This window comes from Sminthopsis crassicaudata, chromosome 1 (genome assembly GCF_048593235.1).
Source record: "Sminthopsis crassicaudata isolate SCR6 chromosome 1, ASM4859323v1, whole genome shotgun sequence".
Lineage (NCBI taxonomy): Eukaryota > Metazoa > Chordata > Mammalia > Dasyuromorphia > Dasyuridae > Sminthopsis > Sminthopsis crassicaudata.
Window position 1 is genome coordinate 13,258,575 of NC_133617.1, and position 11,555 is coordinate 13,270,129.

At 57.9% G+C, this 11,555-nt stretch overlaps 1 protein-coding gene across 1 annotated transcript; it reads left to right on the forward strand.

The window, feature by feature from the left end:
* The first annotated feature begins 1,849 nt into the window (after window positions 1-1,849).
* On the forward strand, window positions 1,850-10,416 carry LOC141557864 (uncharacterized). Its single transcript, XM_074294193.1, has 8 exons — window positions 1,850-2,173; window positions 5,120-5,307; window positions 6,239-6,295; window positions 6,601-6,660; window positions 7,077-7,310; window positions 7,760-7,887; window positions 8,435-8,603; window positions 9,177-10,416. The coding sequence occupies exons 1-8, from the start codon at window positions 2,053-2,055 to the stop codon at window positions 10,311-10,313; spliced, it is 2,094 nt and encodes a 697-aa protein (XP_074150294.1). The 5' UTR covers window positions 1,850-2,052; the 3' UTR covers window positions 10,314-10,416.
* The last annotated feature ends 1,139 nt before the right edge of the window (window positions 10,417-11,555 follow it).

Consider the following 11,555-nt stretch of genomic DNA (forward strand, 5'->3'; position numbering starts at 1 on the left):
CATAGCCTCCCTTACTTAGGCTGTTCTTGGCAGAAATAGCAGCGGGGTTTGCGCTTCCTTCTCCAGCTCACTTTTTTAAACAGACGAGGAACCGAAGCAATAAGGGGGATGTGGCTTGTCCAGTTCACACAGCTAGTGTCTGAGGCTGCATTTGAACTCGGGTCTCCCTGGCTCCCGGCCCAGTGCCCTATCCACTGCTCCACCCAGCTGCCCCAAAATACAGACAAATGTCTTAAGGCAAATTTCCTCCCCCCAAACCTGGTGCTCACCGCCTGGTCGCTGCTTTGAAGCAGGAGTTTGCCAATTTTGAGGGTTATGAAGTCCATTTTTCAGATGAGAAAACTGAAGGGTGGGAGCTGGTAAGGGATTTCCTGGCTTCTGGACCACACTTTCGGGGTCAGGTCTTCCACAGTCCTGCAATGGCCACGTTTCCATATGGGAGGGGGTACGGGAGAAGAGAGGCTTCCAGAGCAGGGGGTGGTCCCAGAAGCTCAGAACTGGAAGGCCCACTGGGGAGGACCCCAGGAGTCACCCTAACCTCTCCTGAAGGGCTGCAGGTGAAACGCGCCCGGGGCCAACACCTCAGAGGCCCAGCTGAACGGATCCATGAGGATTTTTGCCAGGGAGACTCATTCATTTACTCCTCAGTATCCGGTGCCTCCCCTTTCCCTTGGACATTCGAGCTCCCGTCAGCCTGGGCCTCCACCTCATTCCCAGCTCCTGCCCTCCACTGAAGAGGAAGGAGCATCCCATCCCGGCTGCCCCGCTGGGGGAGGGGGCTTCTTTGGCGTTTGCCACCTAGCCCCCACCTTATCTATTCTCCTTCCCTTATTTTGTAAGCTCCATGAGAGCAGAAATTGGCTTTTCTTTTTGTGTTTATTTCCCAACGCTTAACCGAGGGCCAGACACATACCTACGGTGGTTAATAAATGCTGGTTGATGGAAACTGAGCCCAGCAGGAGAAAGGCTGAATGAGTTATGGGATATGCACCTTGTGGAATATTATTGTTCTGTAAGAAATGACCAGCAGGATGATTTCAGAGAGGCCTGGGAGACTCACAGGAACTGCTGCTGAGTGAAGTGAGCAGGACAGGAGATCTTTGATTACGTAAGGCAAGAAGACGATATGAGGATCAATTCTGATGGACCGAGCTCTTCAACAATGAGGGGATCCCGGCCAGTTTCAATGGTCTTGTGATGGAGAGAGCAGTCTGACCCAGAGAGAACTGTGGGGACTGAGTGTGGATCAAAGCATCGGATTTTCACTCTTTTTGTTGTCGTTTGCTTGCTTTTTTTTCTTCTCGTTTTCCCCTTTTTTGATCTGCTTTTTCTTGTGCATTGGGATAAATGTGCAAATATATTTAGAAGAATTGCGCATTTAAGTAGGGGCGGGGGTGGGGGGAAGGGAGAGGAAAAATTTACAACACAGGATTTTGGAAGGGTGAAAGTTGAAAATTAGCCAGGTATGTAATTTGAAAATAAGAAAGCTTTAGTTTAAAAAATAAGTAAAAGCTGGTTGACTTATTTATTGGGGAAAGGGCATCTGCTCGCCCGGATGCGAGGAGGGGAGAGAGGACCAAAGATGGAGAGACTTCTCCTCTCTCCCCTCCCCCAAGGCCAGGTCCAAGGCCAGTCGGGATGCTCGGGGAGGGTGTAAATAGAGGGGGAGGGTATTTCCCAGCCTCGAGGGTCCCGCGTGCGCCTGGGCCAATGGGAGCCCGGCCTTCTAGAGCGGGGAGGGGGACCGGCGGAATGCACTTGTCCAGTCCCCTCTCCTTCCATCCACCGGGGCTGAGCGGGCCTGGGGGCGTGGCCCTGGGAAGTTTTAGCCCCTCCCCCTCCCCGACCATCCTCTCCCAGCTTTCCAGGACGCTGCGGTTCTTCTGGCCCAAGAAGATTTTCGGGCGCCTCTCCCTGTTCCCATGTAGCCCCCAAGGCCCGGGTCGCGTTGCGCCGTAGCGGCCGTGTGGGAACTCGAACCCAGGCCCCCGGGCGCGGGGCCGACCTCGCTTCCTGCGCTCCCCCATCTCCCCGCCATCCCCGGCCCCAGCCATGGACCACAAGATCCTTGAAGTCCAGAGGTTCCTGGAGGACGGCTCTTTTCCGGACCACTTGGTGACCGCTTCCCAGAAGCGAGAGTTCCGCAGGCGGGCCCAGAACTTCGTCCTGGAAGGTGAGGGGGGGGCGGCTGCGGATTATCCGCTCCCAGCGTCCTGGGGCTCCCGACCACCCGATCCCGGTGGGGGCTCCCTGAGGGCGCGCAGGAGCGGAGCCTGAGACTCGGAAGTCGAGCCCAGCCGGCCATGGAAGGAGAGAAAAATTGGGTGGGGGTGGGGGGCAGCAGCCGCTGGGCTGGCCTGGCTGCAAGCTAGAATGTGTGAAAGGCATCCGTGCGTAGGCGGCCTCGCCTGGAGGCAGCTCGTGAAGGCTGCGCGAGGCCCAGCGGGCTCTCTGACCCTAAAAACAGTGGGAGCCACGGCAGGTTCTAGAGGGAGGGGAACGCTCTGACTCGGGTTTTGGACTTAAGCGTGGAGGCGGCGAGGGGCCGCCTGGAGGCCCGAGGGCAGACTGGTCTCCCCGCCCCCTTCCGGAAGGGTGGCGGGCGTCTCCGCTGGCTAAAGTTCGGGCCGAACCCCGAGGGAGCGAGCGGCGGGGCCCGCGGCCCGGCCTCGTTTCCAGCCCGAATCTCCGGAAGTGCGCGAGGCCCGGAGCTAGCGCCGGCCCGCCCCCGCCTCGGCCTGGCTGCTGGAAGTGACCTCAGCGGTCTCCTGGGCCCGCCCGCCCCGCCCCCTCCATTAACGCTGCGCCTCGGGGCGAGGGGGCGGCGCGGGCGCGTCTGGGGTGGGATCCTCGCGCCGCGCTTCCCGCGGCTCCTGGGGCCGCGGGGCCTGCGCTCCGGCCCCTCCCCCCGCCCGGGTCCCACAACTCTCCCGTGGAGGTTCCTGGAGCGCGTGTCGCCCCTCCCCCCGGGCGCGGCACCGTGGGCTGGGGGGGAGGGGGGGAGGAGCAGGCTTCTGGGGCCGGGATCCGAGGGCAGTTTGAAAGTGTCCCGACCCCGCCGTCGTTTTCTGAGTCCCCCAAGCCCCCCCGGCAGCCAGCTCCGGACAGTTGTAGCTCCCTGGTTGGATGGCAGTGGGGGCTCCCGCTCTCAGTTCTTAGATCCTGGAGTGGTGGGATGGGGGGAGGGAGGGACGTGTGAGACGCACAGACGCACCCAGTGGGAGGGGCTGCTGGGATAGGCTGGCTGGGAGCCCCCTCACTTTGCCTTCATCCTCTCAGTTGCTCCACTTCTGTGTTCCAGAAAGCAGAAGAGGACCCTCCCCCCGGTCCGGCTCTTCCCCCCCTCCTCACCCCCCCTCGTCCGGCTCTACCCCCTCCCCCAGCCTGCTCCTCTCCCCGGGGCCTCGTGTCCCCCCTCCCCCTCTGCTCCCCCTCATTTTCTCCTTTTGGGACTCTCTCCTAATAGAATCACTCCAATTCCGTGCTGCTCCTTCCCTTCCAAGCTAGCCTCCCCCCCATGGGGACTATGGGAGAAAATCCCTCTCCGCAGGCCGGGAGGGGGGCACTCGGGGCCTGAGTTTTCCCTCTCCGCCGCACTGTAACCGCACCCAAGTTGTTGTGAAGATGGAGCCGGTACCCTAGGCTGGGAGAAGGCCTTTGGGGGTGCCAGTCCCCCATCCATGTGTCCCCTGGCCGAGGCCGGACCCTCCAGAGGGGGAGCGGCCCCCTCCTCCTCCCTCCCTCTGCTCTGAGGGTGAGATAAGAATTAAACAGCAGGCCTGGGCGGGCCCAGCATTTCCCCGTCCAAGGAAACTGAGGCTCAGAGAGGTGGGGAAGGGGCTTGGCTAAGTCCCAGGGTTTACATCCAGGGTCCCTGACTCCAAACCAGCCCCACTCCCGTTCCCTCCCCCTCCTCTCGGTCCCGGCCCTCACCTGCTCCCTGGATGCTGGATCTGCCCTGATTACTCGGCCTTCTTCCCATGTCTCCTCCCTGGCAGCCACAAGCTCCCAGGAAAACTCCAGCCTGCCCCATTAATCTCCATTCTGGCCGTCTGGCTTTCTGGTCTACCACTCGATTGCTCCCCGTGTGTTTATTGAATTAAGTTAAATTAATATACATTAATAAATAGTGAATAACTAATTAATATTAAGTTAAGTACAATCTCTGCCTATATCCCTCGCTGAAGGGACTCTACAGAGGGGGGGGGGCAAAGTCCCATGTCCAGGAGTAACATAACCCACAGAGGCTGGAATGGAGCTCCCCATCCCTCTCCCCTCTGACTGATGGCAGCTAGGGGGCGCCATACTGCGTGGAGCCCAGGATTGGGAATCAAAACCTACTCTGATCAATCAGACATTTAGGGACCCAGCCCAGGAGGTCACTTCACTCTCTTTGCCTCCGTGTTCTCATCTGTAAAATGGGCGGAAGAAGGAATTGTAAATCCAGTCCAGTGTCTTTGTCAGAAACACTCTCCCCGATCTAACGATTTTGCTCGATTCCCGGGACTGGTTTCCCGTAGAACTGAGGGCTCCCGTGGCGGGAGGTACAGAGCGACCCGGAGACCTAGAGGAACCTTTCAGAGCAGTTAGCATAAGCAAAGTCGCGCTAACGACTGTCCGAGGTGACGTCGGACAGGGGCCGTGTTCGGACTCTCGGCTCCACAGCCGGCTTTCTCTCTTTCTTTCTTTCTTTTTTTAAAGCTTTTTATTTTCAAAACATGGGCAGATGATTTTTCAGCTGCCCTTGCAGAGCTGCATGCCCCTAGTTTTCCCCTCCTTCCCCCACCCCCTCCCCCGGATGGCAGGTAGTCCCATACGTCCAGCACGTGTTACCCATTTAGGCAGTTATCTTGTCCAGTATTCTTCCCAGCACACCGGGGTGGGGCCATTAGGCACCCCTTTGCCTGCATGGATGGGGGAGCTCACCCTGGCTGCCTCCCCCTCAGACTGGGCTCTCCTTCCCCAGGGGAGGGTCTGGAATTGTTCCCTGGGGGGGTTCCTTCCCCAGGGGAGGGTCTGAGTCACCCTTTTGGGGAGGGTTTCCCCCCAGGGGAGGAGGGTTGGGGTCAGTGTCTTGGGGGGAGGGGCTCCTTCAGTAACCAAGGCATCTCCTCTGCAGACCACAACCTGATGTTCGTCCGTCTGGGCAAGAAGTCTCTGGTGGTGCTGGACCGGAAGGACCGCCTGGAGCTGGTGAAGCAGGCGCACGTCACCTCCTCCGGCCTGCATTGCTCCCTGCAGGAAACCAGGAAGAAGGTCTCCTTCAGCTACTACTGGCCCAGCCTGGACCGAGATGTCAGCAAGTGGGTCAGTGGAGGAGGGTCCCGGGCGGGGCAGGGGGCGGCTCCCGGAAAGGAGAGACCCCGAGAACCTCGGACTCCTGCGCGCTTGTCTTCCTGCAGGAAGCCTCAGTTTACTCATCTCTAGAATGGGAGGCGTTAAGTCTTTCACTCATTCTCTGCTTTTCTGCGCTCATCTCTGCCTGGAGAGCCTCTTGGCCAGTGAGCTTTCCCTTGTGGGAACAGGAACAAAATCCAGGCGGGATCCTCCTCCCTGCTGGGCCCGTACTTGGTCATTATTATTCCTCGGGGGTCGCTCCCCGTTCTGCCCATTAGCTGTGCACTCCCTCCTTTCCCAGGGTTGGGAAAATTGAATGAGATCATACTTGTTAAAAGGACTTATTGCCACAATGTCCAGCACACAGTAGGCACTTAATAAATGCTTACTCCCTTCCGTTATAATCGTTGCAAATGCAGCTTCCGGTTCTCTTTCCTTCCTTCACATAAGTCTACCTGAGATTCTTCTCGAGCCTTTGCTCACTACTTTTTGTGATTTGCTCAGCCAGTCCCCAGACCACGGGCACCTGGCTTTGTTTCCAGGCTTCCCCAGGTCAGCTCTGAATGTTTTGGTATAAATGGGGTCTTTTTTGACTTCTAGGGGTTCATACAAACAATTTTTTACAGAAGGGGAAAACTGAGGTTCAGGAGAAGAGACTTGTTCAAACTCGGCATCACTGGGGGTCTAGGGAGGGAGCTTCTCCATCCCTCCACACTGCTTCATGGGGGCTTCCTCCTTGGGCCCATCTCAGGGATTGAGGGTGAGGTGGGTGGGGGCAGACCTTAGGGCGTTCTCTTGGAGGCTCTTCGCCCTTTTTTGTGCCTGGTAAAGATCCCAGCGGGTCCCGGCTGCTTGGGATCCCAGCGTGGCAACCCCCACAGTCTCACCCCTCTCGCCACAGGTCAAGCAGTGTAACTGCCGCCAGAAGGCGTGTTCAGAGAAGTCTCTGCCCATCCAGGTAACGGTCCCAGGGGGGCGGGGGACAGGAAGGCAGGGCGGCCCCGCTGCCACGGTGGGCTTCTGGCTGGCTGGTCCTCCTGGACTCCCCCCAAAGAAAGAGAGAATCTTGATCTTGGGGACAGAATCTGAGCTTGACGGTCTTGCTCCGTGGGACCTTGGCCAGATCCCTTGTCCATTCCCCAAATGAGAGGCGGCGGGTGGGCCCTAACCCTAAGAGACGGTAGCTGGATGTCTTGCCCCCTGGGGATCCTGCCCTGAGGGGTCTGGGATGGATGGGCACATGGACGGTCCTCTTCTCCACAGGGGGTCAGCAGCAAGAGCCAGCGCGCTAGGGACCCGTTGCCCGTGCTCCAAGTGGAAGCGGTAAGTAGGTGGGGACGGGGAGGAGAGGCGAGAAGGACCCGGCTCTGAGCCGGGCACGCCACAGATAGTGTCTCCTTTGGGCTCCTCAGCACCCTGGGAGGGGATCTGTCACGATCCCCATTTTAGTTAAGGAACATTGCACAACTAGTGAGTGTCGGAGTCTGCATTTGAACTTGGGTGGCCTTGGTTCCAGGGCTAGTGCTCGATCAGCCAGTGGCTCAGGCTCTGCCCTTATACAGCGTGAGCCCGGAGACCTGCCTCCTACCCTTTCCCAGAGGGGCTTTGGAACACTCGGGCCTGGGGAAGTGCATGGGAGCCGCTGTCGGCCATCTTCCCCTCCTCGCTCCCCCGTCCCGGTCCAGGATTTTAGGCCCTCTGGGTGACTTTTTATAAGTCTCCCGACCTCTTCCCCTCAGGTCACTCAGGCTTTTGAGCAGGTGGGCCTGGGCCTGGTGGGGCCCCTGATGGAGACTGCCAACGGCTTCCGCTTCATCCTTTTGTCCGTGGACGCTTACTCCCGGTGGGTCGAAGCCTCACCACTAAAGGAACAAAATCCCGTGGAAGTGGCCAGCGCCCTGATCCCCTTCCTCCTCCGATTTGGACGTCCCCAGCTCCTGGTCACCACTCTTCGAGTTCCATTTGTGAGCCAGGTGAGTCAGCTATCCGCCCCCCCCTCCCATCCAGAGCAGGCTGGGTTCTCCCCCTTGTAATCTAGAACAGGATCCCCACCCCCTTCTAGAATTGGAGTTCTGCCCCCTCCCTGCTCTAGAACAGAAAGGCTAGGCTGAGGGAGGGGGGGCCAGGCTGAGGGAGGGGGGCCAGGCTGAGGGGGGGGGCTAGGCTGAGAGAAGGAGGCCAGGCTAAGCGGGGGGGGGGGGGGGGGGTAGGGCTGAGCTCCTCCTGTTCTTGCCTTCTGAAACTCACGTGGTTCCCCCACAGTGCCCCTGGGGTCAGCCTCAGATCATTTCCCTTCCTGCCCCCTTAAGCCCTCTAGTCTCCATGGCTCCCCACACCCTCCCCTGCAACCCGCCATCTCTCCTTCCACGGCCACCTTTCCAGACCCTCAAGGCTCCTTTTCAGTGACCCCTGTCCCCTGCAGGTGAACCGGAGTCTCCATCGCCAGCTCCAGGGCTTGGGGGTGCCCCTTGGCAAGCTGGACATCATCGTGTCGGCGTTCCAGCCGAAGATCAATAGCATCGTGTCCCTGACCGCCAGCTCTGTTAGGAGGTGAGGACGGGCCGGCCCCGGTCTCTGGTCTCACCGGACCTGCTGCCCACAGAGAAGCCGGGGAGAGCGAGGAAGAGAGCTGGTCCTTATCAGCTCTGGGGGAACCCAATCCCAAGTGGTAGAGCTGGATTGGAACCCAGACCCCCTTATGGTTAGAGGGGCTAGGGGTGGAGAAAAAGGGAGAATCTGAGAAAACGGGGGTGGCGAGGTGATGGCCGAGGCTGAGCTTGACAAAACCTGTCCTGGGCTTCGGGGTGTGGCGCGGGATGGCACTCAGGGGGATTGGCACGGTCGGGTGAGAAGAGCCCTGCACTGGGGACCAGAAGGCTGAAGTTAAAATCCTAATCCTGCCCTCCACTGGCTGGGAGAAGAAGCATAGAAATCCCTTCGGATGCCTCAGTTTCTTTATCTGTAAAATGGGTAGGGGAGGGGGCTGTTACTGAGCTGAAGGTATCCTGACTTGGGATGATTTAGGAAATTGAGGATGTGGTGGGGGAGAGGGTCCGTTCCCGCGGCCCTAACTAAGAGAGCTCCTGGCTGCTTTCAGGGCCCTGTGGAGCCTGGTGAAGGGGGAGCTGGAGAAGTGGGACCAGGTCTTGGACAGAGCCCTTTTCTCCCTGAGGACGGCCGTGACTAAGAACAAGAGGAAAAGTCCCTTCCAGTTACTTTATGGTCGCAAGCCCAGGGCCCCTCAGGACGTTCCCTCCTATTTTGACGTGAGTGCTGGGCTCCTGGCTCCTCGGCGCATTCTACGCTGCAGGCCGCCTCTCCTGGCTGGGTCTCCCGGGTCCCGCTGCGCCGAGAGCTGCTTCCTCTCCTTGACCGCTGGTTCTCTCGCCTGCCGTTAGCCTTTCCTTCTCCTGACCCTGACCCCCAACTCTGGGGCCCCTCCAAAAGGATTCACACCCAGAGCATTAGGATTTGAGCATCTGGGACCCAGAGCAGGTTACTTGAGACCCACGCCACCCAAATGCCCTTTGTGGGCCGGGGGCAGCAGCCTGGCCTGGGTTCTCATCTCCTCGTGCCTTGGCTTGAGCCAGCTCCCTTCGGTCAGCTCCCATTCATAAGTATGAGGAGGGGGCTCCCTGCCCTGGCCTTTCTCCTTCCTTTACTTTGCAGCATTTTCTGGAGTTCAGATAAACATGGAGGGTTAGCAGGAGGGGCATTGGGCCGGAGCTTAGAATACCTGGGTTCCCGAAGGATTCTCTGTAGAACTGGTGGCCAGTGACTATCTATAGTTACCATGACCCCCTCCCCTCTGTGACCTTCTCTCCTCCGTGTACCTCCAGGTGGTTGCAGCAGACACCGTGGGGGACAGTGCAGGGGCTACCCATGGTGATAAAAGGCCCATGGGTGCAGCATCTGCACCAAAAGCCGTGGGGCAGCAACCGAAGCGACAGATCATCCGAGAGCCCACTCTACAGGTCATGGCGAAGCCCGGTGTGAAGCCGGTCCAGCAGCCCGTGCCAGAGCCCATCCAGCAGCCCGTGCCAGAGCCCATCCAGCAGACCGTGCCGGAGCCCGCCCAGCAGCCTTTAATGAAGTCCATCCAGCAGCCCATGCCGGAGCCCGTGTTGGAGCCCTCTCAGCAGCCCTTAATGGAGCCTGCCCAGCAGCCCTTAATGGAGTCCATCCAGCAGCCCATGCCAGAGCTCACCCAGCAGCCCATGCCGGAGCTCACCCAGCAACCCATGCCGGAGCTCGTCCTGCAGCCCGTGCCGGAGTCCTCCCAGCAGTTTGTGTTGGAGCCCTCCCAGCAGCCCATGCTGGAGCCCTCTCAGCAGTTCGTGTTGGAGCCCTCCCAGCAGTCCATATCAGAATCCAGACAACCATCCAGGCCAGAGACCATGGGGCAGTTCATGCATCAGCTCATACCAGAGCCCATGAATCAGCATATGTGGCAGCCCATGCTGGGGGCCATCAACCAATCTATGCAGCCCATCCAGCAGCTCATGCAGCAGACCATGCAACAGTCCATGATCCAGTCTCTCCAGCAGCCCATGCATCAGCCCATTCAGCAGCTCATACTTCAGCCCATGCAGCAGCCCATGATGGAGTCCATCCAGCAACCCCTGCAGCAGCCCCTGCACCAGTCTATGCAGCAGCCCATGCTGCAATCCATGCAGCAGCCTATCCAGCAGGCCATGCCCCAGCCCATCCAGCAGCCCATGCAGCAGGCCATGCCCCCACCCATCCAACGGCCCATACCCCAGTCTGTGCCGTGGCCCATGGCCCAGCCTATCCAGCAGCCCCTGCAGCAGCTCATCCTGGCAAAACCTATGCATCCACCCATCCCCAGGCTGGCAGAATGTCCTGTGGTGAGCGGCTGGGACCAACGGACAACTCCCAGCCTCGACAACCCCTGGGAAAAGTGGGAGCCTGGTGGAGGAGCCTTCTGGACTCAATGGAGGGAGCCTGGCAACTAGTGGGAGAAATCAGAAACTCTTTTCCATTTCTAAATTCAATTAGATGACTAATCCTTGGGGGTGGGGGTGGGGAGGGGGAATAGAAAGCGGTCTTGGGAATGAACCATAATTGCTCCCATCCACAATGACCCAAAGTCTGGGTCTGGGTATGAGAACGGGGCCAGGCATCTTGGACATTGTTACCCCCGTGGCCCATCCTTCCCTTCATTTGTGCCGAATGTTGGGAAACGGGGACAAAAACAAAAGCCTCTGTCCTCACTAGGCTTTTATTCTACTGGGAAGAATGGAGTTAAACCATTGTTCCATCCATCAAGAGGTCATCAGTCACCTTTTATGTTCTGGTCCCTGGGCTGCTGGGTCATTGGAGAGTGCAGCGATGAGCCCTGCCTTCACATTATTGGGAAAATGGACAGATAGACGGGGGTTCCCAAAAGTCTTAGTGCAGCTTTAACCTATTACAACTTTTTAAGATTTTTGGGACACTCTGAAGAAAATTGATTGATAAGAGGGTGGTTGGATGTAGCAGGGAAGGAAGAAAGTGAGAGTCGAGACTTCTGGGAAAACAACGCGTGTGAAGTAAAGGGTTTTCTAGGCAGGGTCAAAGACTGTTATGTGGACCTGGGGCGCTGGGTATGTCCGGACCAACAAGAAAACGAGTTTGGGGCTGGAAAGGTGGTTAGATCCAAGTTGAGGTAATGGGGAGCTGTGGAAGTTGCTGGAGTAATAGCAGCTACTCAGATCAATAAATAATTGGGAGGAGGAAAGCTCTCCTATGGGAGATGGTACCTAGGGCAAGTCTTGAAAAGGTGGGAGTGAATTTGGAAGTTCTAAGCAGGCTAGGTAGGGCCTGTGCAAAGACTGCAGCAAGCATCCAATTCGGGGAGAAGTACGGAGCCAGTTGTTTGGCTGGAAGAGAGGGTTTGGGCAAAGGATGCAAAAAGGGGAAAGAGGGGGTGAGTTGCAGAGAGCAGCAGAGACCTAGTCCATCACTGCTGATTATCACATGATCTTGTAACTGCATACAATTTTCTCTTGATTCTGCTCACTTTACTCAGCATCAGTTCATGTAAGTTTTTCCAGGCTTTTCTGCCGTCAGCCGCTCCTCAATAATCCATTTTTATACCATAACACATGGACCATAATGTATTCACGTACCATGTGCCATATACCATAATGTATTCAACCATTCCCCAACTGATGGGCATTCACTCAATTTCTACTTCCTTGCCGTCACAAAAAGAT